General features: G+C 49.4%; 2 protein-coding genes across 3 annotated transcripts; one reads left to right on the top strand and one right to left on the bottom strand.

Moving 5' to 3' along the window:
• Positions 1-146: 146 nt before the first annotated feature.
• On the bottom strand, positions 147-9,971 carry GTF2F1 (general transcription factor IIF subunit 1). Of its 2 annotated transcripts, none has more exons than XM_081233088.1 (12): positions 9,612-9,971; positions 9,480-9,526; positions 8,840-8,912; positions 7,289-7,482; positions 6,278-6,448; positions 2,189-2,373; positions 1,469-1,625; positions 1,198-1,376; positions 1,024-1,097; positions 810-948; positions 508-625; positions 147-386 (listed from the first exon to the last, which is right to left on the bottom strand). In XM_081233088.1, exons 1-12 carry the CDS (start codon positions 9,621-9,623, stop codon positions 182-184), a joined length of 1,554 nt encoding a protein of 517 aa, XP_081089214.1. In that variant the 5' UTR covers positions 9,624-9,971; the 3' UTR covers positions 147-181. The 2 variants fall into 2 exon arrangements, with proteins under 2 accessions (XP_081089214.1, XP_081089213.1); XM_081233087.1 differs by having other exon boundaries at positions 1,198-1,379; positions 9,612-9,969.
• A 362-nt stretch (positions 9,972-10,333) lies between these two features.
• LOC308616573 (adenylate kinase isoenzyme 1-like) lies at positions 10,334-26,777 on the top strand (the record flags this gene model as incomplete). The annotated part of the gene is made up of 5 exons (XM_081232887.1): positions 10,334-10,394; positions 11,604-11,803; positions 12,706-12,819; positions 25,703-25,897; positions 26,709-26,777. 5 exons carry the CDS (start codon positions 10,334-10,336, stop codon positions 26,775-26,777), a joined length of 639 nt encoding a protein of 212 aa, XP_081089013.1.
• Between the last annotated feature and the right edge of the window lie 122 nt (positions 26,778-26,899).

Genomic DNA, 26,899 nt, shown 5'->3' with positions numbered 1-26,899 from the left:
AGTTCTAGAGGTTTCAGAAGCAGGGGACTGGAGACTGAGAGAAGTAAACTGTGGAGAAAACACTGGGGTCTTCAGACTCAGAGGGTGGGGTGACAGATGGGCAGTGGGACAGGAGGTGGTGAGCGTGGGAACCAAGAGCCCGAGGATTCTAGAAAACAGAGCAAGTTTATTGGGGGGAGCCTCACTCCTTGAGGGAGAAGTGCATCTTGTCATTGACCATCTTGCGCTCGGGGTTCAGGCGCTTGAGGATCTGGGCCAGCACGTTCACGGTCTGCTCACTGCTCAGCCCCGTCTTCTTGGTCTGGAACTTTTTCAGCAGGTCCTTGGTGGTCATGGGCTTCCGTGTCAGGTAGCGGCGCACAGCATCCTCGGTCACCTGTACGTCACTGGAGGTGGGCAGGTGGGTGTCAGCAGGCGGCCCTCCGTCCCCAAGGCCCCCTCCGAGGCTCCCCCTCGGAGGCCCCCCTCTAAGCCCCCTCCCTGCTCTTGCCATCCTCGCCAGCTTACCCGCTACTGGGGGTGGACTTCCCGGACTGGGGCTGAGGGGTGGACTTCCCCGACAGGCTCTGGGGCCCGGCGTCCAGCCGCAGCCGCTTGGCCGCCGGCGTCTCGCTGGTCCGCTTCCCTGTGGGAGCAGAGGCGGGGCTGAGCCTTGGGGCGGGGAGGTTGGACCCCTGGGGGGACCCCGGGCCAGCGGTGCCAGGATTACATGTGCAAGGGGCTCAGGGGCAGGCAGACAGGATGCTGAAAGGGAGGGCAAGGACGGGGTCAAGAGGTTGAGGCGGGCAGGGTGGGATGGGGCGACTCACCCTGCTCCAGCTTGTTGGCGGCCGCCCGCAGGGTGGAGGAGGTGCTGCCCATCTCCGTGCTGGGTGTGCCGGGCCGGCTGTTGCCCCGGGAGCTGCCGCCCGACTGCTTCCGCTCCCTCTTGAGGGGCGTCTTCTTCTTCTGCGGACACCGGGGTTGGGGATGTGAGTCTGGAGAGGGACACACCCCGTCCCCCCGCCCCGGGCTGGGCCTTACCGCCATGAAGAGCGCCGAGGAGGCCTCGCTGTCGATGTCGCTCTCCTCCGAGCTGTCCGACTCCTCACTGCTGTCTGCGTAGGGCCAGAGGAGGGGCGTCAGGAGCGGAAGCCCCGCCCCCCCGCCCCATCCCAGATCAGGGGCCTGGGGCGCGGCCGGGGGAGGCGCACCCACCCTTCCTCCGTTTCTTCTCCTGCGGCGTGGGCGCCTTCTTCTCCTCCTCCTCCTCCTTGTCCTCCTCGGGCGGCTTCTCCTCCTCGCTCTCCTCGCTGCTCTCACTCTGCTCGTCCACGCCCTTGGGGCCCTCCTCCTGCTGGTTGACCTTGGGCTTGCCCTCCAGCTCGTCCTGGGAGCTGCTGTAAGACAAGCAGAGAGCCGGCAGAGGGTGAGGGAGCACGTCTGCAGGCCGGCCCAGGGTCTCACACCTGCTTCCTGCCTGCCTCACCTGGAGCCATCGGACATGTAGTCCACCTCCTGGCCCTCGAAGTCCCCGTCGTCACTGTCCTCAAAGGCCTCGTCGTCTGACCCCTTCTTCTTCTTCTTCTTCTTCCTGCCCCCCTTGCTGGGTGGCATGTTCCTCTTGGCTTTGACGGCTCGGCCGCCTGGGGAAGGGGGTAGACAAGGGGAGAGGCTCGGATGGGCAGCCTTCACGCTTTGCGTATTCAATGACACCTGATGTCTCTCGGGCCTTTGCCCCCTGGGGAGACACCAGGACTGGCCCTAATTCCTCCAAGAGGCAAAGAGCTAGCCCAGGGGCACACCTCTCACCTACAGGCCAACCCGACCCCACACCCCCACCACCCCCTTCTCTTTCACACGCAGGGCCGCCATCCCTGCCCTGTATCACCTGCGCAGCCAGAGACCATGCCTTGGCCCAGAGCCCACTGGCATGACTCAAACTGGTCAGTCCTAAGCCGTTTCCTTGGAAGCCCCAGTTGAGGCTGTGGCCAAGGCCTTCCTGTGGCTCCCTGCTGCCTCCTACCAACCCTGGCGCTTCCCCAAGCGGCCGAGCTCCTGGGCCCAGGGGGCCATGAGTAACCAAGTTTCCCTTTCAGGGGAATTAACCTCTCTGAGTCATCACACAGGCACCTTGATAAATTATGACCGGGCACTAATCAGGCAGCTGTGCCGATCACCCCAGCCATGGAAGCTCTGCCAGCCTCACCCTCCTCGCCACTGGCCTCGCTGTCATCAGAGGACACCTCCAGGTCATCGTCTAGGTCGTGGATGCGCAGCTCACTGGCCTTCTTGCGCCCACGCTTCTCCTTCTCCTCGTCCTCCTCGTCCTGGTCCTGGTCCTTGAGCCGCCGCTGCTGCATGATGCTGAAGTGGTTCAGGACTTTGTTTCTCCTGTGGGCGGGGGGTACAGCAGGGGCTGACAAGGGGCCTGGCTCCAGAACCCGCCTCCAGGAGCTGGGCCTTGTCCCGGGTGCCACCCTACACTTCCACCGGGTATTCCCGAGGGGAACCACAGACACATGTAGGCGATAAGAGGGACAAGCTGACCCCGCACATGGGGATGCACATGTGTGGCAGCAACAGCCTGAGATCACACAGGGTGAGCTGGCCCTCCTTCAGTTCCCGCTCTACCCAGAGTCCCTCAGGAGAAGGCCTCATGTGACGCTGATGCCCCAGCACCCGGCTTGGGCTCAGGGCCTCTCTCGGGCAACAGAATCAGGCCATATGATACAGTCACATCCGTCACTTTTGTTGTAGTTCATGGGTGCCTTCTTTTTAATGACGGGGGTACTGGTGTTTCCATTTACAGTGGTGATGAAAGTTTTTAAAAATGTGATTGCATTTAAAGACAGTCTTAGGGGACTTCCCTGGTGGTGGTGCAGTGGTTAAGAATCTGCCTGCCAATGCTGGGGACATGGGTTCGAGCCCTGGTCCAGGAAGATCCCACATGCCACGGAGCAGCTAAGCCCGTGCACCACAACTACTGAGCCTGTGTGCCATAACTACTGAAGCCGTGTGCCTAGAGCCCATGCTCTGCAACAGAAGAAGCCACTGCAGTGAGAAGCCTGTGCACCACAATGAAGAGCAGCCCCCGCTTGCCACAACTAGAGAAAGCCTGTGTGCAGCAACGAAGACCCAACACAGCCAAAAATAAATAAATAAATAAATAAATTTAAAAGTTTTAAAATAATAAAAATAAAGAGAGTCTTAGGATTGTATCTAACAACAGGAGCAGAATCCATGGGTAGTATATAAAAAGAATGAAGCTGTATTCAACATGGTACTGGAAGTCCTAGCCACAACCATCAGATAAGAAAAAATAAATACAAGGAATCTGAATTGGAATGGAAGAAGTAAAACTGTCTGCAGATGACATGATACTATATACAGAAAATCCTAAACACACCACCACAAAAACAATTAGAACTGATAAATGATACTGCAGGATATAAAACTAATATATACAAATCTGTTGTGTTTCTACATGCTAACAACAAACTATCAGAGAAATTAAGAAAACAATTCCATTTACAATCGCATCCAAAAGAATAAAATACCTAGGTATAAATCTAACCAAGGAGGTGAAAGACTTGTACTCAGAAAACTATAAGAAAGAAATTGAAGATGACACGAACAACTGGAAAGATACACCACACTCATGGGTTGGGATAATGAATATTGTTAAAGCGACCATACTACCCAAGGCAATCTAGAGAGTCAATGCAATCCCTATCAAAATACCAATGGCATTTTTCACAGAACCAAAAAAATAATTCTGAAATTTCTATGAAAAGACAAAAGACCCCAAGTAGCCAGAACAACTTTGAGAAACAACAACAAAGCTGGAGGTATCATGCTCCCTGCTTTCAAACTATACTACAAACCTACAGTCATCAAAACAGTATGGTACTGGCACAAAAACACATAGACCAGTGGAACAGAATAGACAGTCTAGAAATGAACACACATTATGTAGTCAATAAATCTATGACAAAGGAGGCAAGAATATACAATGAAGAGAAGACAGTCTCTTCAATAAACGGTGTTGAGAAAATGGGACTATTCTCTCACACCACACACAAAAATAAACTCAAAATGGATTAAAGACTTAAATGTAAGACCTGAAAGCATAAAAATTCTAGAAGAAAACATAAGCAGTATACTCTTTGACATTGGTCTTAGCAATATTTTTTTGGGTATGTCTCCCCAGACAAGGGAAACAAGAGCAAAAATAAACAAATAGGGCAACACCAAACTAAAAAGCTTTTGCACAGTGAAGGAAACCATCAACAAGCCAAAAAGGTTGCCCACTGAATGGGAGAAGGTGTTTGCAAATGATATATCTGATAAGGGGTTAATATCCAAAATACAAAGAACTCATACAACTCAACATCAAAAAAGCAAACAACCTGATTTAAAAATGGGCAGAAGACCTGAATAGACATTTTTCCAAAAAAGACATACAGATGCCAACAAACACGTGAAGAGATGCTCAACATCACAAATGATCAGGGAAATGCAAATCAAAACTGTAATGAGATATCACCTCACACCAGTCAGAATGGTTATTATCAAAAGACAACAAATAACAAGGGTTGGTGAGGGTGTGGAGCAAAGGGAACCCTCGTGCACTGTTGGTGGGAATGTAAATTGGTGCAGCCACTGTGGAAAACAATATGGAGATTAAATTAAAACTACCGTACAATCCAAAATTCCACTTCTGGGTATCTTTCCGAAGAAAAGAAAAACACTAACTCAAAAAGATATATGCACCCCTATGTTCATTACAGCACTATTTACAATAGCCAAGACGTGGAAGATAAATACTGTACTTATATGTGGAATCTAAAAAAAAAGAACAAACATAACAAAACAGAAAGAGTCATAGATACAAGGAACAAACAGGTGGTCGCCAGAGGGAAGAGGAGTGAGAGGATGAGTGAAATAGGTGAGGGATATTAAGAGGTACAAACTTTCAGTTGTAAAACAAATGTCACGGGGATAAAATGTACAGGATAGGAACAGAGTCAACAATGACACAGTATCTTTATATGGTGATGATGCAACTCGACTCATCATGGTGATCATTTTGAAATGTATAGAAATATCGAATCACTAGGTTGTACACTAGGAACTAACATAGTGATGTAGGTCAATGATACTTCAACAAACAAACTCACAGAAAAAGGAATCAGATTTGTGGTTACCAGAAGTGGCATGAGGGGGAACTGGATGAAGGTGGTTAAAAGGTACAAACTTCCAGTTATAAGATAAATAAGTACTAGCGATGTATAGTGTATGACGTGATTATGATTAATTACCACTGCTGTATGTTATATATGAAAGTTATTGAGAGTAAACCCTAAGGGATCGCATCACAAGGAAAAAAATTTTTTTTCCTTCTCTTTTATTTTATACCTATATGAGATGATGGGTGTTCACTAAAAGTTATTGTGGTAAACATTTCATGGTGTATGTAAGTCAAAACATTATGCTGTACACCTGAAACTTAGTGCTGGATTTCAATTACACCTCCATTAAACTGGAAGGAAAAAAAACAAAAAACAGGAATGAAGCTCCATTACACAAGAATGTAAATGTACTTAACACCACTGAATGGTATACTTAAAAATGGTTAAGATGATAAATTTTACATATTTTTACTACAATTAAAATTTTTAAAAAATGAAGCACCGATACACACTACAATGTGGATGAAGCTTGAGGACACCATGCTCAGTGATATAAGCCAGACATAAAAGGACAAACACTGTCTGATTCCACTCCCTAGAGGACTCAAATCCAGAGACAGGAAGTAGATGGTGGGGGCCAGGGGCTGGGGGAGGGGATGGGGAGTCAGCGTTTCATGGGGACAGAGTTTCAGTTTGGGGAGATGAGCAAGTTCTGGAGGTGGATGGTGGGGATGGTCGCTGGATAGTGTGAATGTACTTAATGCCACCGAGCTGTGCATTTAAAAATGGTAAATGTTATTTTATGTGTATTCTACCAGCAGTTGATCCAGCTGTGAGACCTGCCTGGGGGAAGCCATGTAGGCCAGGGAGACCCCACCCTGCCCGCAGATTCCTGCTCCAGGGCTCAGCTCAGCCACTCCCCCATCGCTGGCTCTTGCACCACCCTATGCATCCCTGATGGTCCCAGGTCCATCTCCCCACTGGACTTTGAGCTCCCTGAGGGGCTGGTGAGATCTGGCTTGGTCACCACTGAGTCCCCAGCTCCCAACCCGGAACGAAGTTTGGGGGATGCACCTCATTTCCAATCGTGCCCCCTCACTCACCTCTCCCACTCCTCCTCAGCCTCCTCGGCCGTGAGCGTGCGGTGCTTGGCCAGCGGCGTGAAGTTGTACCAGTTGTGCACGGGGAAGGCCTCAAAAGCCCCATCAGGGCACTGGGTAAAGATGTAGTAGGATGCGTTCTCTGTCACACCTCCCTTCTTTATGCCCTTGAATCTGCATGGAGTGCAAGGTTATGGTTGGCCAGAGGAAGAGGACCCAGCCCCACCCTCATACACCCCCCTGCAACCCCAGGCCTGCCCCCTCTCCAGAGCCACCTGGGTCCTCCCAGCAGAATCTGAGGCTGGAAGGCCTTGGGCTGGCCCTTCGACTGTCTGAGCCTGGATTTCTACATCTGGAAAGCACGGCTCCCCACCTTGCAGAGCGGGCTTAGGGTTCCTTTGCATTATACATGTCATGGTCCTTTCTGGAAGGACCCTGTTAGATTGGCCATGAAGAGCACAGGGCCCTACAGTCAGACCCCTCCAGATTTGCCTCCAGAATCTTCCTGGGGGCTGAACCACTGCCAGCCCCCTCCTGGCCTCTGGCATCACCCACAAGTGGAGGCAGTCTTACAGCTTGCCCCTTCCCTGCCTACAGCCTTCAGGCTCCCCTGGGCCCCAGCCCACCCACAGTCCAGCTGCAGCCTGGCGCCCACCGCCCTATCCATCTGCCCACCCTGTCACTGTCATGCGCTGTGACAGTCCCTAGGGCTCGGCGCTTCGTGCCTTCGTGCTCGCTGTTCTGCCGGAGTGCCCTTCATCCCCCTAACCTCTGTCCTCCCCACCCCCCGAACCCCAGGTGGCCCCTCGCTGGATGCCGCAGTACCAGAGCCCGGGCTTCGGGCATCCCAGCCTTCAGAGCTCCCGCCCGGGCATCCTCTCGGCTCATCTACCCAAGTAAAACCCTTCGCGGGAGGATGAGCTGTCACTCCTGGGCTGTTACCCCTGCTGTACAGCAGGCACATGAAAGTTCAGCCGAGGGCACCCGCGGAGTGGGGTGGAGAGCGGCACTTACTTCCGGCCTGATTTGCCATTGACGCGGAGCAGCCAAGGCTGGTCCTCAGGCCGGAACTCCTTGAGGACGATGCCGTACTTCTTCCTCCGCGCCTCCTCCCGGAGCCTGCGGTTGAACTCGCTGCCGGCGCCCGACTCGGGCATCTCCTCCTCTTGGTAAATCTTCTTGTTGCTCAGGTCGCGTTCCAGCCGGGCCTGGGAGGACAGGACGCAACACCTCTCATCCGGGGGCCTGATCCCACCACCAACACCCTTTCCTCCCCCGAAGCTGAGCGGCGCGCACTCAAAGCCACCTGCTTGGCGAAAAGGCGCTCGGTGAATGTGGGTGAAAGGATCTGGGCAAGCCCTGCACTATGTCAATTTTTGCAGCTTTTTGAAAGTTTGAAATTATTTCCCAATGAAAAGTTAGAAAGGAAGGAAGGAAGGAAGAAAGAAAGAAAAAGATTGGCACTGACATATATACACTAATATGTATAAAACAGATAACTAATAAGAACCTGCTGTATAAAAAATAAGTAAATAAAATTCAAAAATTCAAAAAAAAAAAAAAAAAAAGAAAGAGACAAGAAAAAGAAAGAAACCCCAGAATCCAACCATTTCTCATAACCTGTTTGCTCCAAACCCCATCATGGCTCACCTGGACCAGAGCCTTCACCTCCACCCTGTCCTCTCTTCACCTGCCCTCGACCCCACAGTGGCAAAATCACTTTACAATTCTCTGTTTCTAACCCTTTAATGGCTTTTGCTATGGATGGATGTTTCTGTCCCCCCAAAATGCCTTTGCTTTTTTTTGCTGCGCAGCTTGTGGGATCTTAGTTCCCCGACCAGGGATTGAACCCCGGCCCTCGGCAGTGAAAGCGTGGAGTCCTAACCACTGGACCACCAGGGAATTCCCCCAAAACGCATTTGTTGAAACCTAATCTCCAGTGTGATGGTATCTGGGGTGGGGCCTTTGGCAGATGCTTAGGTTATGAGGGTGGAGCCTTATGAGTGGGATGTGCGCCCTTATAAAGGATTCCAGAGAGCTCCGTCCCCCTTCTGCCAGGTGAGGACACAGTGAAAATGTACCAGCTATGAAACAAGAAGCACACCCTCACCAGACACCAAATCTTGTAGGCACCTTGATCTTGGACTTCCAACCTCCGGAACTGTGATAAATAAGTGTCTGTTGTTTATAAACCACCCAGTCTCTGGTATGCTGCTATAGCAGCCTCTACAAACTAAGACAGTTTCCAAAGACCTTTCTAAAGCCTCCGGCAATGGGGGCTCTGAGATCATCTGTAGGAGGCAGCCCCCTCCCTTGCCCAGATAAATCTCGGTCCAAAATGCCCAACAGTGGGCACAACTTCTTTCAGGAGAAAGCCTCCTGCAGGGCCAGACATATCTCACCCCCAGGGATGCCCAGCATCTCAGCCTGGGCCTTAGTCATCACTTATCTCCACTTGGGGACAGCTGAGGATACTAAGCCTTAGTTACTATCACAACTAAGCAACTATTAACAACCACCAAGGCCAGGATCAGGTTCTCTCACGCCCTCAGAAACGGGACTTACCTGATTCCAAGTAGCGAGGTTGACTTTATCGGCTGCATTGAAAGCCATGATATTATATTTTTTGGTGGTATTTCTGGAATGGACAAGAAGAGGCAGTGCTCAATCATTCATTCATTCAGTAAACCCTCCCTGGCTCAGCCCTTTGTGCCTGCGGTCATGCTGGGGACCCATAAAAGAACCCAGGGGGGACCCATAAAAGAACCCAGAGGTTCCCAGTCTGTCAGGGAAGTGGGATCCATACTCCCAAGCCCATTCAGAAAAAAGGGACAAAGATTTCTAGGAACCCAAGATGTGGGGATAATTGGGAGCTCAGCCCTGGGCGGGGGGGTGGGCAGGCAGGGAATGCCTCCTGAAGGAGGAAAATCCCGGAACTGAATTTTGCAGGGTCAACAAGAATCCACCCAGCAGAGTCACAGTTGGCATTCCTGCCAGAGGGAATGCTAGGCAGGGGGCTGCGCCTTACGGTATATTAATGTACTCATTCATTCATTCACTCCATTCAAAAAAGTGATGCCCCAGAGGCCTCAGCTCAACCCCAGCCCTGGAAGGAGAATCAGGTGGTGCCAGGCACGTCTGGAGGCTCGTGAAGATTTTAATCCCTTTTTGAGGGAAGAGGGGGAGGTGAGGGTCAGGGACTTACTTGGGAACTCGGACGACATACTCAGTGACATTCTGGCTGCTGGGGCCCTGAGGGGAGAGAAAGCAGGACGGTGAGTGAGGGGCTACAGAGCCCACCACCTGGACCCCCCGAACCGCCTCGCCGCACACTTACGAGGGCCGTCATGGGCGATGGGCGATGGTCGGGGTCCGGTCCGAACCTCGTCCTTTTCGCCTCCCCCGGGGTCCGCGTCCCTCGGTCCCGCGGAAGACACCCTCAAGGTGTCGGGCCTCTGGCTCCGATAGAGGACCCCAAGCCCGGGGTACAGCAGATCCTGGGAAAATCAATCCGGAGCCAGCGCTGGGTCAGCGGTCAGCCTCGGAGGCCTCTCGTGCCACACTGCGCGGCCGCCTATACCGGAAGCGAAACTCTCCAGCAGGCCGTGTTGCGGAAGCCGACTCTGAGCTAAAGACAACTCCTTCTGCACCTGGCGCGCTGGCTGACCGCAATATATAGCGCCGATAACCCCATCACGCCGCGTGGGAACGCCCTCCCTATGTGACGTCACACTTACCCCCGCGGGCATCTTGGGAGGGGAGGGAGAAACTCACCCAGCTCTTGGGCTCTTGGGCGCCTTGCGCATGCGCTACTCCGCTCCGGAAGTGAGTCAGAGGTGGCCGCGTTACCACAGCAACCGAGGCCTTCTGCTTCGCACCCAAGTGCAGCGGCACTACCTGAGCCTCTTTCGGGTTCATTTCTTACCCCTAACCCCGGGGGTAACCCTATCGTCTCGCCAAATGATCGGGCCAGGGGCCCTTGGGACGTTGAACCGAGCCAGGAGGGGTCAGGGCCTAGGTGGGGATGGGGCGCGATCGGGTGATCGGGCTGCTGGCAGGATGAGTATGTGCAAGTCCAAGCTGCCCCAGATGGGCAGGCCCCTGAGGCCCCAGGAGAAGGGTAATATCGCGGGAGTGGCTGGCTTACTGGGCGGAAGGGAAGGAGACTGTGTAGGGCAGGAAAGTACAGGTACCCCACCCCCCCAAGTCCACCCCCCCACGCCCCTCCTCCCCCACCGTGGTAGTGACACAACTGCGCATGCTCAGGGTCAGTCATTCAACGATCCACTTTAGCGCTTGCTGTGCAGGGTTCTGGGCAGTCCACGGTGAATTTGGCAAACCAGCTCCCTGTCCTCTTGGAGATTACAGTGTGGTGGAGACAGTCTCCGAAAATGGTATCCACAACCCAGGAGGAACAAGGCTGCCACAGGGAAAGAGCAGGTGGCCCTGAGGGCTCAGGGGAGAGGGAAGGTTTAAACTAGGAGTTGGCTAAGAAAAAGGCGAGGGAAGCAAGACAACAAAACTGCACCATAAACTACAGCACTCCATAGATGTGTCTGATAGTTACGGACATTCATCTATTCCTCATCCACTACGATGTGTCAGAAACCATGCCAACTACTAGAAATACAGGGACGAGAAAGACAGATAGACCCTGTCCTCATGGAGTACAGAGTCTGGCTGGGGAGACAAACAAGAACAAGTAAACAGGCAGAGTCATTACTGATCGTGGCCATTGCTGGAGGGAATGGGATTTTAAGGCTGGGAATGATGGAGTGGGAGGCTCTTTGGGCAGAGCTTAGAGAAGACCTGATGGGTGAGCTGTGTCCTGAAGGGAACTAGGGTAGGGAATTCCAGGGGTGGGGAGCGGTGGTTGGGGGGACGACAGCAGGGGAGTGATGAGTTCAAGGGACAGCCAATTCCACTGGGCTAGAATGCAGTAAAAGAAGACGGAAGACGGGTGAGACGGGAGGGATGGACAAGTCCCTGCCCCTCTCTGAGCCTCAGTTTCCTCAACTGTAAAATGGGATGATGGGGCCGTTGTGACGCTTCAAGGACATGCTGCGTGCAAAGGGCCTGGCCTGCTTGGGTTCCCATCCTCATCCACACAACCCGCAGCAGCACTAATGTGTGCCGTGCCTGGACATACCACTGGGCATGGACCCACACCCCCAGATGCCACCCTAGGGCAGAAGTAGTTCTGGCAGCAGACCTGTGTCCGGTGTCACCAAGTACACACACTAAGCTGTGGACACAGTCACCATGGTGCCCGCTCGCTGGCCCCTACAGGCACCAACCCCTCTGCCTCCTTCTTGCCTGGGCACTGCAGACATCCTCAAGTCCCCCCTGATCATCTTCGTGCTGGGCGGCCCAGGCTGCGACAAAGAGACACAGTGCAAGAACATGGTGACCAAGTACAGCTTCTGCCATGTGGGGCTGGGCCAGCTGCTGTGGCAGGAGGCCCAACAAGGCACCCGGCGGGGCCAGAAGATCCATGACATCATGCTGCAGGGGCCCCTGGTGCCCACAGTGAGAGGTCCCAGGCGCGGGGGCAGAGGGATGAAGGGCATACATCAGGAGGAGCTTCCCGGGAAGGCCCTGTGGGAGCCAAGGGGCCTCAAAGTCTGGGGCCACTGGCTGCTGCTTTGCTGCCCTGAGCCTCTGTGTCCTCAACTGTAAAATGGGAGAGCAGCTGGACCCCCAGCAGAAGGCTGGGGTGCGGGTCAGGTGATGTCATTCCTATAAAGCGCTTGGCAGGGCTCCTGGCCCTTAAGAAATGCTCAGTAAACTTAGCTAGTATTTATTCCCTTTGTGACCCCGGGCGTGTATGTCAGTGGCCCCTTCTACCCCCGATTCCTCACTGTAAGATGGAGGTCACCCCAGTTCCTCATGACAGTGATGAGCAAACGAGCCCAGCAAGCCTGGCGTGTGGCAGACACCCGCCCAGAGGACCGTGGCTGAGCCCCGTTCTCAGAAGTGCTTCCAGGGCTTCCCTGGTGGCACAGTGGTTAAGAATCCGCCTGCCCATGCAGGGGACACGGGTTCAAGCCCTGGTCCCAGAAGATCCCACATGCTGCAGAGCAGCTAAGCCCGTGCACCACAACTACTGAGCCTGTGCTCTAGGGCCCGCGAGCCACAACTACTGAAGCCCACAGGCCTAGAGCCCGTGCTCTGCAACAAGAAAAGCCACCGCAATGAGAAGCCCGCACTCGGCAACGAAGAGTAGCCCCCGCTCACCGCAACTAAAGAAAGCCTGCGCGCAGCAATGAAGACCCAACGCAGCCAAAAATAAATAAAATTAAAAAAATAAAAAAAGTGCTTCCAGAGACCCCAGCAGTGGGTGTTCCCCGAAATACACCAGAACTTGCCAAGGTGACCTCGCAGGTGAGGGGCCCCTGGGCACCGAATGCAGCCTCCCCTTCCCTCCCCAGGGTGTCATCCTTGATATGATCAGTGACCACGTGCTGTCCTGCCCGGACAGCCGGGGCTTCCTCATTGACGGCTTCCCCCGGGAGCTGAGGCAAGCCAAGGAGTTTGAGCACATTGTGAGTGACCCCAACGCCTGCGAGGGTGCGAAGCCGGGTCCCCTCCCCACCTTGGAGATCTGAAGGGGCAAGACCCCGGGGGAGAGGAGTTGTTGACAGGGAAATGGAGTTTTGCGTTATCTAGGGGACAGTGAGGAGATTGTTGGAAGCATCTAGAACCCGTGTGAAGAGCTGGTGAGCTCTCCAAGGGTGTGGACAAAGTCATTTTGTTTGGTTTGGGTTTGGTTCTTTTGGCTGCACCGTGCAGCATGCGGGATCTTAGTTCCCCGACCAGCGATCGAACCCGTGCCCCCTGCAGTGGAAGCACGAAGTCCTAACCACTGGACCGCCAGGGAAGTCGTGGACAAAGTCATTTTAACATCTCCCCGCACAGTCCCTGGCACCCGGTAAACAAACTATTTGCCCACTGAGGGGCAGGTGGATTTAGCATCATTTCTGGGCCGTAAAGATGGAATGTAACTCTCCGCTCATCTATTTATTTAACCTCCTGTGCCCGAAATAGTTCTTGAGGACATGCTAAGTCCTCTGGACTTCACCAGACACATGGGGTCCCTGCTGTTAGGATGCAGCAGATAGGGACCAGCAACACGTTCCGTGCAAAACAAAACACATTTCTGGTAGCGGTAAGTGCAGCGAAGAACAGAACACAGAATGGCATCTGGAGAGGTGCGAGTGGGCTACTTCAGTTTGGGGGGTCCAGGGGGGAGCCCTGTGCAGAGCTGACCGGTGGAGCCAGCCAGACGCGCAATGCCAACATCATGAAAAGTCATCCATCCGGACACCTGAGTAGGAAGAGAGAAACTGCGGCAGGCTGGGGGACTCCGGGCTTTCCTGGGACTTGCTGGACGCCAGTAGAAACACATTCAGGCACGGGGAGGGAATCAGACAAAGGTCATGGCGTAGGGGGGTGCCGACAGGGGCTGGGAGGGGCCCTCGGTGGGGCCCCGCCCTCTGTGCGCACCTCCACTAAAGCAATTCTGTCCGGCTCCCTGGGATGAAGGTAAAGGGCAAATATAGGGCTCCCTCTCCTGGTCTGGGAGCCAGGAGGGCAAAGACCAGGCTAATGACTGGCTCAGCGCCAGGCCAGCACCTGGCCTAAAGTGCACCCGGTCACCCATGCCAGCTGGATGGGCTCCTCAAGTGGCTGCAATGCATCACAGCAGAGGCTACAAACTCCCAGCCCTCGGGCCCCATGGGATCCACCGACATGTTCAGTTTGGACTCTTCAGCGTTTGATACTTTGTTTTAAATTAGTGGCCAACCTGCAAAAATCCAGAGATGCCACATCAAAACTCCCAGCTTCTGTTGAAAAACATCTGACTTGGCAACACAGGGGCCTGCACATCCCCATGGCAACAGCAGTGTGAACTCCTCCAGAGCTTTTTACCAGCCCAGAGCTGGTCTCGACCCTCTGCACAGATGAACTCTGATCTTCTGGAACGTTCCAGGCGCCCGCACAGTCAGCAGCCTGCTTTTTTCACTGAGGGATCTGGGAGCTTGCCCGGGTCACACCATTTAGGTGGCCAAGGCAGGATAGAGGCCACGATTTTCACCATGTGGATGGGATGTGCCCTCTGTGCCCCCTGCCATCCCCCCTACACCCACCCACTCCCTCTCCTTCACAGAGGCCCATTTAGGATCCTGCTTGCATGGTGGCTTCACACTAAGAGGAACAGGAGACATGCTTTTCTTTGGTAACTGTGTGGCTCTCAGAAGTGAGAAAATGAAGATAAAATGAGGCTCTGGCTTAAAAGAGTGTTTTTTGGTTTTTTTTTGCCACGCTGTGCAGCTTATGGGATCTTAGTTCCCCAACCAGGGATCGAACCCGGGCCCGCAGCAGTGAAAGCACAGTCTTAACCACTGGACCTCCAGGGAAGTCCCACATGATCATGGTTTGGCCACACTTACTTTATTGGTGCCAAAATGTCGTCAAGATTGCCGATTATGTGTTCTGAAGCCCATCCCGAATCCCATTATGAGCGTTTCCTCACCCAACAGCATCTCAGATGATTAGTGTGAATCCCTTGAGACTATTCGGTGCCCCATCCACATCTGCATTTCACCCACAGCTGAAAAATGTCTGATTCCCAGCTGGTCACATTTATGAGTAAAACGAGGTCCTCACCAGGCGTCTCCTAATCCAAGGCGGACAGTCCTCCCTCCCTGCTTCCCTCCTGCCCTTGACTCGTTGAAGACTCTGGGTCATTTGTCTTATACAAAATCTCATCCTTGGGATTCTTCCATGTGCATTGTTTGTCTCCTTCCATTCCTCATTGGCCCTGTACACTGAAAGTTAACTACAGGCGTTCTTACCATAGATTCAGGTTCCATCCGTTTTGTGTTTTTTTTTTAAATTTATTTTTTATACAGCAGGTTCTTATGTTACCTATACATATTAGTGTATATACGTCAATCCCATGTGCTTTTCTTTTTAATCCATGAATATTCTAGTATATATTTCCTAAAAGATAAAGACTTTTGTAAAATTGTATCACGTTTCTGTTATTACACCTTAATATCCTTCGTGTCATCAAACAACCAATCATTAAGCAAATTCCCGTGAACACCTCAAAATCTTTTTCTTTTCACATCTTGTTTTAATCGGGATTTAAGTAAGTTTGGCCCACTGCGATTGGTTGCTTTGTCCCTGTCCTTTTCATCTACAGGCAGACCTCAGTTTGATGCACTTTGCTTTATTACATTTTTCACAGATCGAAGGTCTGTGGCAACCCTGCGTTGGGCAAGTCTATCGGCACCATTTTCACAACTTTTGCTCAGTTCGTATCTGTGTGTCATGTTTTGGTAATTCTCACAATACTTCAAACTTTTTCATTATGATTATATTTGTTATGATGAGCTGTGATCAGTGATCTTTGATGTTACTATTGTAATTGCTTTGGGGCGCTGTGAACTGCACCCATGTAAGACGGCGAACTTAATCAATGAACGTTGTGGGTGTTCTGACTGCTCCACTGACCGGCCGTTCCCCCATCTCTCTCCCTCTCCTCTGGCCTCCCTATTCCCTGAGACACAACAGTATTGAAATCAGATCGGTTAGTAACCTTACAATGGCCTCCAAGTGTTCAAGTGAAGGGAAGAGTTGTATGTCCTTTACTTTAAATCAAAAGCTAGAAATGATGAAGCTTAGTGAGGAAGGCATGTCAAAGGCTGAGATAAGCTGAAAGCTGGGCCTCTCATGCCAAACAGTTAGCCAAATTGTGAATGCAAAGGACAAGTCCTTGAAGGAGATTAAGAATGCTACTCCAGTGAATACGTGAATGATACGAAGGTGAAACAGCCTCATTGCTAATATGGAGGAAGTTTTCGTGGTCTGGATAGAAGATCAAACCAGCCAGAATATTCCGTTTAGACAAAGCCTAATCCAGCGCAAGGCCCTAACTCTCTTCAGTTCTTTGTAAGGCTGAGAGAGGTGAGGAAGCTGCAGAAGAAAAGTGTGAGGCCAGCCGAGGTGGGTTCTTGAGGTTTAAGGAAAGAAGCCATTTCCATGACATCAAAGTGCAAGGTGAAGCAGCAAGTGCTGGTGTAGAAGCTGCAGCAAGTTCTCCAGAAGATCTAGTTAAGATCATTCAGGAAGGTGGCTACACTGAACAGATTGTCAATGTAGATGAAACAGCCTTCTATTTTTTTTTTTTTTTTTGGCCATGCTGTGCAGCATACGGAATCTTAGTTCCCTGACCGGGGATGGAACCCGTGCCCACTGCAGTGGAAGCACGGAGTCCTAACCACTGTACTGCCAGGGAATTCCCATCAGCCTTCTATGACTGGAAGAAGATGCCATCTAGGACTTTCATAGCTAGACAGGAGAAGTCAATGCCTGGCTTCCAAGCTTCAAAGGTCAGGCTGGCTCTCTTGTTAGGGGCTAAGGCAGCTGGTGACTTTCAGCTGAAGCCAATGCTCATTTACCATTCCCTAAATCCTAGGGCCCTTCAGAATTATGCCCAATCTACTCTACCTGTGCTCTATAAATGGAAAAACAAAGCCTGGATGACAGCACATCTGTTGACAACACGGTTTACTGAGTATTTTAAGCCCACTGTTGAGACCTACTGCTCAGAAAAAAAGGTTCCTTTCAAAATATTACTGCTCATTGACAATACACCTGGTCACCCAAGAGCTCTGATGGCGATGGTCAAGGAGATTCCTGTTGTTTCCATGCCTGCTAACATAACATCCATTTTGCAGCCCATGGATCAAGGAATCATTTCCACTTTCAAGTCTCATTCTTTAAGAAATACATTTTGTAAGGCTATAGCTGCCATAGATAGTGATTCCTCTGAAGTCAACTGGAAACCTTCTGGAAAGGATTCACCATTCTAGATGCCATTAAGAACATTCATGAGGACTTCCCTGGTGGTCCAGTGGTTGAGACTCTGCACGTCCACTGCAGTGGGCATGGGTTCAATCCCCGGTTGGGGAAGTTCCACATACCTCAAGACGCAGCCAAAAAAAAAAAGAAAAGAAAATTCATGATTTGTGGGAAGAGGTCAAATATCAACACTAACAGGAATTTGGGAGAAGTTGATTCCAACCCTCATGGATGACTTTGAGGGGTTCAAAACTTCAGTGGAGGAAGTCACTGCAGATGCTGTGGAAACAGCAAGAGAACTAGAATTAGAAGTGGAGTCTGAAGATGAGACAACTGCTAAAATCTCAGGATAAAATTTTCACAGGTGAGGAGTTGTTTCTTATGGATGAGCAAAGAAAGTGGTTTCTGGAGATGGAAGCTACCCCTGGTGAAGACGCTGTGACGATTGTTGCAATGACAACAAAGGATTTAGGATATGACAGAAACTTAGTTGATAAAGCAGCAGCAGGGTTTGAGGGGATTGACTTCAGTTTTGAAAGAAGTTCTGCTGCAGGTATAATGCTATCAAATAGCACAGCACGCTACAGAGAAATTGTTCATAAAAGGAAGAGTCAGGGGCTTCCCTGGTGGCGCAGTGGTTGAGAGTCCGCCTGCCGATGCAGGGGACACGGGTTCGTGCCCTGGTCCGGGAGGATCCCACATGCAGCGGAGTGGCTGGGCCCGTGAGCCATGGCCGCTGAGCCTGCACGTCCGGAGCCTGTGCTCCACAACAGGAGAGGCCACAACAGTGAGAGGTCCGCGTACTGGAAAAAAAAAAAAAAAAAGGAAGAGTCAATTGATGCAGCAAAGTTCACTGTTGTCTTATTTTAAGAAATCGCGGCAGCCACCCCAGCCTTCAGCAACCATCACCCTGATCAGTCAGCAGCCACAGAGGCCAAACCCTCCACCAGCAAAAAGATTACGACTCGCTGAAAGCGCAGATGATGATTAGCATTTTTTAGCAAGAATGTATTTTTAAATGAAGGTATGTACCTTTTTAAAAGACATAATGCTATGGCACACCTAACAGACTACAGCATAGCGTAAACGTGCTTTATACTCCTTCCATCCCTTTTTATTTTTTTAAACTTATTTTCAAAAATATTTATTAATAGACTACAGTGTAATGTAAACCTGCTTTATGCTCCTTCCATCTGTGTCTCTTTTCATTTATTTTTAAAACCTATTTTCAAAAATAAATTTATTTGTTTGTTTGTTTGGCTCTGCCAGGTCTTAGCTGCAGCATGTGGGATTTTTTCTTTAGTTGTGGCATGTGTGCAGGATCTAGTTCCCTGACCAGGGATGGAAGCTGGGTACCCTGCAATGGGAGCGTGGAATCTTAACCGCTGGACCACCAGGGAAGTCCCCTCTTTTTATTTATTGAAGAAACCTAGTCTTTGGCTCTCTTTTCTTTTGCACAGCAAGGACTTTGCTGATTGCAGTGTTTTGTTTTTTTGTTTTCTTATCATGCTCCCCTCTCCTCTGTGTGTCCTGTGAATTGGTAGCATGTCTAGAGTCTGGCTCGGGACTTAGATTCCATTTTTTCAAGTGCACTTCATAGGTGGTGATGTGAACTCCTATTGGATAGCACACAACGTTTAGTTGGCTCTTTGCCATAGTTGTTGGTTTTTTTCCATGTGTTTCCATGTGTTATTTAAGAGGACCCAGGTCTTTGAATGTTCACCAGGGCCCAGGCAGTGAGCTTGGGAAAGTGGGGAAAAGAGAACTCGTATTGTGCTTGCAGTTCTTTTTCTGTCCAATTTGGTGTGAATTTGGTGTAAGGCACTGTGGTTCAATACCTTTTTTCTACTGCATCATTCAGGAAGGAGGCTCCTTCATGCCCGGTTGCCCTGCTCTTAGTAAGTGATCTGTTATGGGCTGAACTGTGTCCCCCCCAAATCCATATGTTGAGGCCCTAACTCCCAGGACCTCAGAATGTGACTGAATTTGGAGATGGGTCTTTAAAGAGATGATTACATTAAAAGGTCCTCAAGATCAGTCCTAACCCAATACGACTGGTGTCCTTATAAGAAGAGGCGATTAGGACACAGACAAAGGAGTGACTGTGTGAGGACACAGGGAGAAAACGGCCATCTACAAGCCAAGGAGAGGCCGCCGGAGGAATCCACCCTGCCAGCACCTCCATCTCAGATGTCGAGCCTCCAAGACTGTGAGGACATGGAATTTCTGTGGTTGGAGTCACCCGGTCTCTGGTACTTGGTGTGGCAGTCCTCACAAACTGATACAGGGTCAGCTAGGGGCTGCTGTAACATGCCCCGTCGGCCTCTTATCTTACAGTTTCATTCGTTGTTGGCATCAATTAATTCATATTCTGAATCAATTCGAAAGCTGTACGTTTCTCTTTTAGTCATTTTCCCCCCACATCAATTAGCTGGAATTCTTCCCTAAAGAAGAAATGTCCTTCCTCAACCAGGGCTGTTTGGTTATCCTGAAATATAGTTCCTACCAGACAGGTGGGATAAGTGCTTATCTTCTCCCCTACGAGGGCTCATTTTCAGACTGAGGTTGGGTGTACTACTCACCTCCGATTGTGACCGTGAGGTTCGTTACTTGGTTTTCCTTCGTTTTGTTCTCTCTCATCCTTACCAACTCAAGCATCTTTGTGTATTTAAAGTGCTTCAATTAGTCTTTTTTAAAAAATTTCATTGAAATATAGTTGATTTACAATGTTGTGTTAGTTTCAGGTGTACAGCAAAGTGATTCAGTTATACCCATACATATATTCATTTTTTTCAGATTTTTTTCTCATATAGGTTGTTACAGAATATTGAGTAGAGTTCCATGTGCTACACAGTAGGTGCTTGTTGGTTATCTATCTTATATATAGTAGTGTGTGTGTGTTCACCCCAAGCTCCTGATTTATCCCTCCCCGCCACGTTTCCCCTTTGGTACCGTAAGTTTGTTTTCGATATCTGTAAGTCTGTTTCTGTTTTGTAAGTTCATTTGTGTCATTTTTTAAAAATTAGATTCCACATATGAGTGGTATCATATTTGTCTTCCTCTGTCTGACTTATTTCACTTAGTATGATAATCTCTAGATCCGTCCATGTTGCTGCAAATGGCATTATTTTGTTCTTTTTTATGGCTGAGTAATATTCTATTGTATATATATATACCACATTTTCTTCATCTATTCCTCTGTTGATGGACACTTAGGTTGCTTCCATGTCTTGGTTGCTATGTAATAGTCCTGCTATGAACATTGGGGTGCATGTATCTTTTCGAATTACGGTTTTCTCCAGATATATGCCCAGGAGTGGGATTGCTAGATCATATGGTAACTCTATTTTTAGTTTTTTAAGGAACCTCCATACTGTTTTCCATACCGACTGCACCAATTTACATTCCCACCAATGGTGTAGGAGGGTTCATTTTTCTCCATACCTTCTCTAGCATTTATTGTTTGTAGTCTTTTTTTTTTAATGTATTAAGCCTTTTTTTAAAAAAAAAAATACTTATTTATTTATTTTTGGCTGTGTTGGGTCTTCGTTTCTGTGCGAGGGCTTTCTCTAGTTGCGGCAAGCGGGGGCCACTCTTCATCGTGGTGCACGGCCTCCCACTAGAGCGGCCTCTCTTGTTGCCGAGCACAGGCTCCAGACACGCAGGCTCAGTAGCTGTGGCTCACAGGCCTAGCTGCCCCGCAGCATGTGGGATCTTCCCAGGACAGGGCTCGAACCCGTGTCCCTGCATTGGCAGGCATATTCTCAACCACTGTGCCACCAGGGAAGCCCCATGTAGTCTTTTTGATGATGGCAATAATCAGTCTTCTTTTTTTGTAATAGATTTATTTATTGATTGATTGATTGCTGCATTGGGTCTTCATTGCTGCACCCAGGCTTTCTCTAGTTGCGGTGAGCGGGGGATACTCTTTGTTGCGGTACACGGGCTTCTCATTTCAGTGGCTTCTCTTGTTGTGGAGCACGGGCTCTAGGCATGCAGGCTTAGTAGTTGTGGCTCGTGGGCTCTAGAGCACAGGCTCAGTAGTTGTGGCGCAGGGGCTTAGTTGCTCCGCAGCATGTGGGATCTTCCTGGACCAGGGCTCAAACCCGTGTCCCCTGCATTGGCAGGCAGATTCTTAACCACTGTTCCACCAGGGAAGCCCCAGTCTTCTTTTTTGTTGTTGCTCAAGCTGTCCCATCTTTGGCCAAAAGCAGCCCTCTCATATTGCATAGCATCCTCTGGACACAGCCCCATTTCACACTCACCCTCTTGCTTTCTTTCTGCACAAGACTTCACACCTGCCCCCCCCTTCACATTTCCGGTCCAGCTCTGGAATTGGCCATTTCTCCATGAAGGCCCTTTTTCAGTGGTGTCCGATCTGGGTGCCAGGGGTACTCATTGCTACCAGGTGGTCATCGTTTCCAGGCCTTTCCAGTGGACAGAGCTAGGAAACACAGACTTTTGAAAGGAAAAAAACATCACAAGTTCTACTGTTATTTCCAGCTCACACTTAATGTCACAGTGTTTTACTTCTCTTTTCTCTTTTCCCTAAAAAATCTGGTTCCTAAAACCACTGACACTGTCATTTGCATTATTCCATTAGATGCAAAATAGTTTCCAAATAACATACCGATTTTAACTACTGAGAATAAAACTACCAAAGGAAGTTTAAGATTTGTTTGCAGCTCTGGTTTTCCTTTACAGTAGGTCTCACTGTGGACATACCACAAAAACACTGGGTCCCTCGAGATAATTATTTTCTGTATGTAGTTGCGGTGTGACATTGACACATGGGTTTGTTCACTTCACCTTGGCTTTCGATGTTTAGGGATTGCTTTTTTTAAAAAATTAATTAATTAATTTTGGCTATGTTGGGTCTTTGTTGCTGCATGTGGCCTTTCTCTAGTAGTGGCGAGTGGGGGGCTACTCTTTGTTGCGGTGTGCATGCTTCTCATTGCGGTGGCTTCTCTTGTTGCAGAGCACCGGCTGTAGGTGCGCGGGCTTCAGTAGTTGCAGCACGCAGGCTCAGTAGCTGTGGCGCACAGGCTTAGTTGCTCTGAGGCATGTGGGATCTTCCTGGAGCAGGGATCGAACCCATGTACCCTGCATTGGCAGGTGAATTCTTAAACACTGCACCACCAGGGAAGTCCCAGGGATTGTTTTTTTAAATTAAAAATTTGAATTTGCACATGTAATGAGTCCAAAGTCAAAGTCACATAAAAAGGTAGATCCACCCCCACCCCAAACTGTGCACTCCTTTCCCTGCAGGCAACCATTTTCATTAATTTTTGGATTGTCCTTCTTTTTGCAAATATAAACCATGTGCGCGCTTGTGTGTGTCCCTCTGCACACAGAAAGTAGCATTCCACATACAGCAGGCTTCCTTTTTTTAATGTTCAGATATACCCTGAAGATGTCGTATCAGTGTCAAGAAGTCCTCTTCCTTGCCCCATTTTACAAACAGAATTCCGCTGTGTGGCAGAGCCACTGTTTAATCCTCTGACGGCCCACAGACAGCAAGCTGTTCGCAATCTTTTCCCACTACCAACGATGCCCCAATCACCTTCATGTGGCGTTTCTTATTTTTGCTAGCGTCTTTAGGATGGGTTCTCAGGAGTGGAATTGTGGGGTTAAAGAGAAACGTGTCGATGATTTTGATTGATGGCATCACTCTCCTCTTTGTTCCGCATTGCCACCAGCCATTTGTCAACCTGCTTAGGTGTGAAATGGTATTTCGGTGGTTTTAAATGGGCATTTCTCTTATGATGAATGAGGTTGGGCATCTTTTCGAAAGTTCTAGGGCCATTTTCCCTTCTTCTTCAGTGCACCCTTTACATCTTTTGCTCACTTCCCCCCGCCCCAGTGGATTGTTGGTTTGTTGGTCTTTTTCTTCTTGATTTTTAGGAACTCTTTGTATCTTAGCTGTTTGTGATATGGTTTGCAAATTTCCCCCCAGTCCAGTTTGTCAATTATTTTTTTACCTTGATTTATTTATTTATTTATTTTTAAATTTTTTGCCACGTGGCACAGCTTGTGAGATCTTAGTTCTCTGACCAGGGATTTAACCCAGGGCCATGGCAGTGAAAGCTCTGAGTCCTAACCTCTGGACTGCCAGGGAACTCCCTATTGTGCCTCTTTCACATGCAGAAATTATTTTTAAAACTTTTGTCAAACTTATCAATATTTTCTGTTATTTCTCCTGAATTTTGAGATATCATTGTTGTTGTTTTTCTCAATCCCAGGTTATAAGGTAATTAATTCATCCATGGTTTCTTTAGTACTTGTACAGTTTTCTTTCTTACATTTATGTCTGTGATCCATTGGAACATATCCTAGTTGGGGAAATTTGGTAAGGATTCCAAATGGTGAATCCAGTTGTCCCCACACCATTTATTTAAAAGTCTGTCCTTTCTCCGTTGACTTGAGGTGGCACCCCAGCCACATACCAATTTTCCGTATTCACCCGAATCTATTTCTGGACTTGCCATTCTGTTCCAGGGGTCTGTTTGTCCACCTGTGCACTGGTTTAAGGATGGCGGCTTTACCATGTTTTGATATCTGGTAGGTTGGATGCCCCCTTCCCCACCTCCACCTCCCATTGCTTTTCTTTGCCTTGTTTTTCCTGGATAGTCCTGCTTATTTTTGTAGACGAATGTTAGAATCAACCCATCTCCACTAAAAAAATATCACATTTGGATCACATTAAGATGATAAACTCATTTAGAAATATCCTGACTGCTTTGTAACGTTGAGTCTTCCTACCCAAGAACATGTATCTCTTCCTTTTGTTCCAGTCTCCTTTCGAGTCACTTAGGAATATTTTACCTAAGTTTTCCTTAAAGATCTTCCTTTAAAGACAGTGCACAGTTTTGGGAGAAGTTTTGCCTGAGTGTTTTATATATATATTTTTTGTTGTTGCTTGTAATGTTATTGTAAATGGGGCCTTCTTTCTTTTTTCTAACTGGCGATTTTCATATATGTGTAGGCTTCTGTATGTTAATACTACATCTGGTTACTTTATCAAATTCTCTGAAGTCTGTACTAGTTTGTTGATTTTCGTGAGTTTTCCAGAAATAGAATCACACCATCTGCAAACAGACATGATTTTATCTCCTCTTTTCCAATTCAGGTTTCTCCCATTGTTTTATCTCGTTGCTTTAGCTAATCCTCTCATATCTTACTAAGTCGTAACGTCAAGAGTGGGCAATTATTTTAAAATTAATTAATTTTTGGCTGCACTGGGTCTTCATTGCTGCATGCAGGCTTTCTCTAGTTGTGGCGAGCGGGGGCTACTCTTCGTTGTGGTGCACGGGCTTCTTTTTGAGGTGGCTTCTCTTGTTGCGGAGCAGGGCTCTAGTTACATGGGCTTCAGTAGTTATGGCTCACGGGCTCTAGAGTACATGCTCAGTAGTTGTGGTGCACGGGCTTAGTTGCTCCACGGCATGTGGGATCTTCCCAGACCAGGGCTCAAATCCATGTCCCCTGCATTGGCAGGTGGATTCTTAACCACTGCGCCACCAGGCTAATAAGAATGGGCAATTTTATCTTATTCCCAACTTCAACAGGAGAGCAAGTTTCCATTAAATAAGATGCCGGCTGAGAATATATTTACCAATTTCGAGTTGTTTTTTTTTTTAAATCAGGAATGCGTGAATTTTGTCTTTTAAATTGTTCTGTGTTTCTGAGAATTCCCATATGACTTTTTCTTTACTTAAGATATTAACACAACGGTATCGAACCATCCTTGCTTTCCTGGAGTGAATCCCACTTGGTTGTGTTTTTGTTGTTGTTTTAAAGTGCTGACAGATTCTATTTGCAAGGAAATTCTGGAGGAAGTAGGAGGAGGTGGGGCTCTCAGTGGGCGGCCTCGGAGACCCAGGGAGGTCTCCCTGCAGTGGGAGGCAGCACAGTGGTGAGCTGGCAACTCTTGTACTTCCCCCAATGAAAGTGTCTAGGCAAGAGGAAGGCAAGGAGAAACTGCTTAAATCCATCTTAAAAGGGATATTTCAATCTAAATACACATCTAGGAACCAGTTAAGTAAATCATAACACATCCACACAACAGCATACTATATAGTGATTAAAAAGGATCGGGAACTTCCTGGTGTGCCAATGTGCAACCATCTCCAGCTTACTAAGTGAATAAAATCAAGGGCAAATCAATGTCGTTACCATCTGTGTAAAAAAGGAGGAAAAAGAACATCAGAACCAGATCTGCCTGGCACGTGCCTAGAATAGTTCCGGAAGGAGACGCAAGAAATAGAGAACTTGGTTGCCTGCAGGGAAGGTGAAACAGGGTGCCTGGGGACAGCAAGAAGACTCTTCGCCCTTTCCCAGTGGTGTTGTTTGGCTTATGAGCTCCACCAATGCCCTACCTGTCCAAAAAATAAACACATAAAACAAAAACTTGGAACTCCAAAAGTAAAACGGACCCAGGGGCCTGGTTATTCTTTACTGGGCCACACCACCCTAGATTCCTGATCTCTGGGGTGGGGGTGCATAGGGGGCCAGTGCGCCCAGCCTCTTCCTCACCCAGCCCCCTTCACGGGTGCCTAGGTGGGCCAGGCCCCCAACCTCGTCATCGTGTTTGACTGCTTCATGGAAACAATGGTCCAGAGAGCGCTGCACCAGGGCCAGGTGGAGTGCCAGGCCGCTGACTGCAAGTCGGCTATCCGCCAGCGCCTAGAGATGCATTACACCCTGTGTGAGCCCATTCTGGCCTTCTACCAGCAGAAGAACCTGCTCCAGAACCTGCTCTGAAACTAAGTACTCCCTGCTTGCTGCTCACTCCCCTGGCCCTCCAGGGGAGCAAGTCCAGCTGAAACAGCACAGGGGTTATACTGCAGCCCTGGATCCCAGAACTCTGGGCCTCAGTTTCCCCAGCATGTACACTGGGGAGTTCCATTTCTTCCATTAGGCAGAATGGGTGCAGGCTGTGGCCCCCCAGGTATGACACGGAAGGTCTAAACAGAATGGCTCCAAAACTGCAAAATTAAATACATTTTAGAACGTATCTACAAAACACGCATGCACGCACGCATGCATGCACGCACGCACGCACGCACGCACATTAAGATTAGGACAACTGGTCAACCATAGCTCAATTCAAAGCCAGCCATTTGTTTTCAAGGTAGAAAGCAGGGATATCTTAATCCTAAAGTGACCCATGCAACTCCTATACTTTCACTCCTGTGAAGACAGAGAACTTTGGTGTCATTCCTGTTCCCCTCCCGCAACCAAAGGTAAGAGCAAGAGTGAGAGAAACTAGCCTCAACCACCAAGGATGGGATGGGAAGTGGGTGAGCTAGTCTGGCACAACCCTGGTCCTATGGCCTGTTCCCAGGGACAGCATCCCTGCAGAGTTTCTGCCCAGCTGTTAGTAACGCATAGCCTTGCAAGGCAGCCCTCCTGACCCATTTCCGTCTCCTCATCCACACGGCCCTGGGGCTGCACCTCTCAATCCTTTACCAGCAACTAAAAGGGGCCTGCGAACCTGTCACCCTGTCAGGGGGTGGAGGGCAGTGATACTCAGAACTGACCCCCCTTTGCTCCCCTTCTCTAGATCTTGGCAGAAGCAGCTCCAGAAAACATTTTTGCCAAGTGCTGCTCTGTCATCGAAAGTCTGCAGTGAGTCAGGAGAGGGTCGGGAGCTCCGACTTTCCCCTTGCCCCAGAGCTCCGAGCGGGTGCACTGGCCTGAGGTGAGATGCCTGGTGAGGGGAGCCTGGGGTTCCAATCTAAGCTGACTCCCCAC

The sequence above is a fragment of the Mesoplodon bidens genome, assembly GCF_964165515.1.
Source record: "Mesoplodon bidens genome assembly, chromosome: 4".
NCBI classification, from domain to species: Eukaryota; Metazoa; Chordata; class Mammalia; order Artiodactyla; family Ziphiidae; genus Mesoplodon; species Mesoplodon bidens.
The sequence above is the reverse complement of the archived record's forward strand: the minus strand, read 5'-3'. Positions and strand labels throughout refer to the sequence as shown.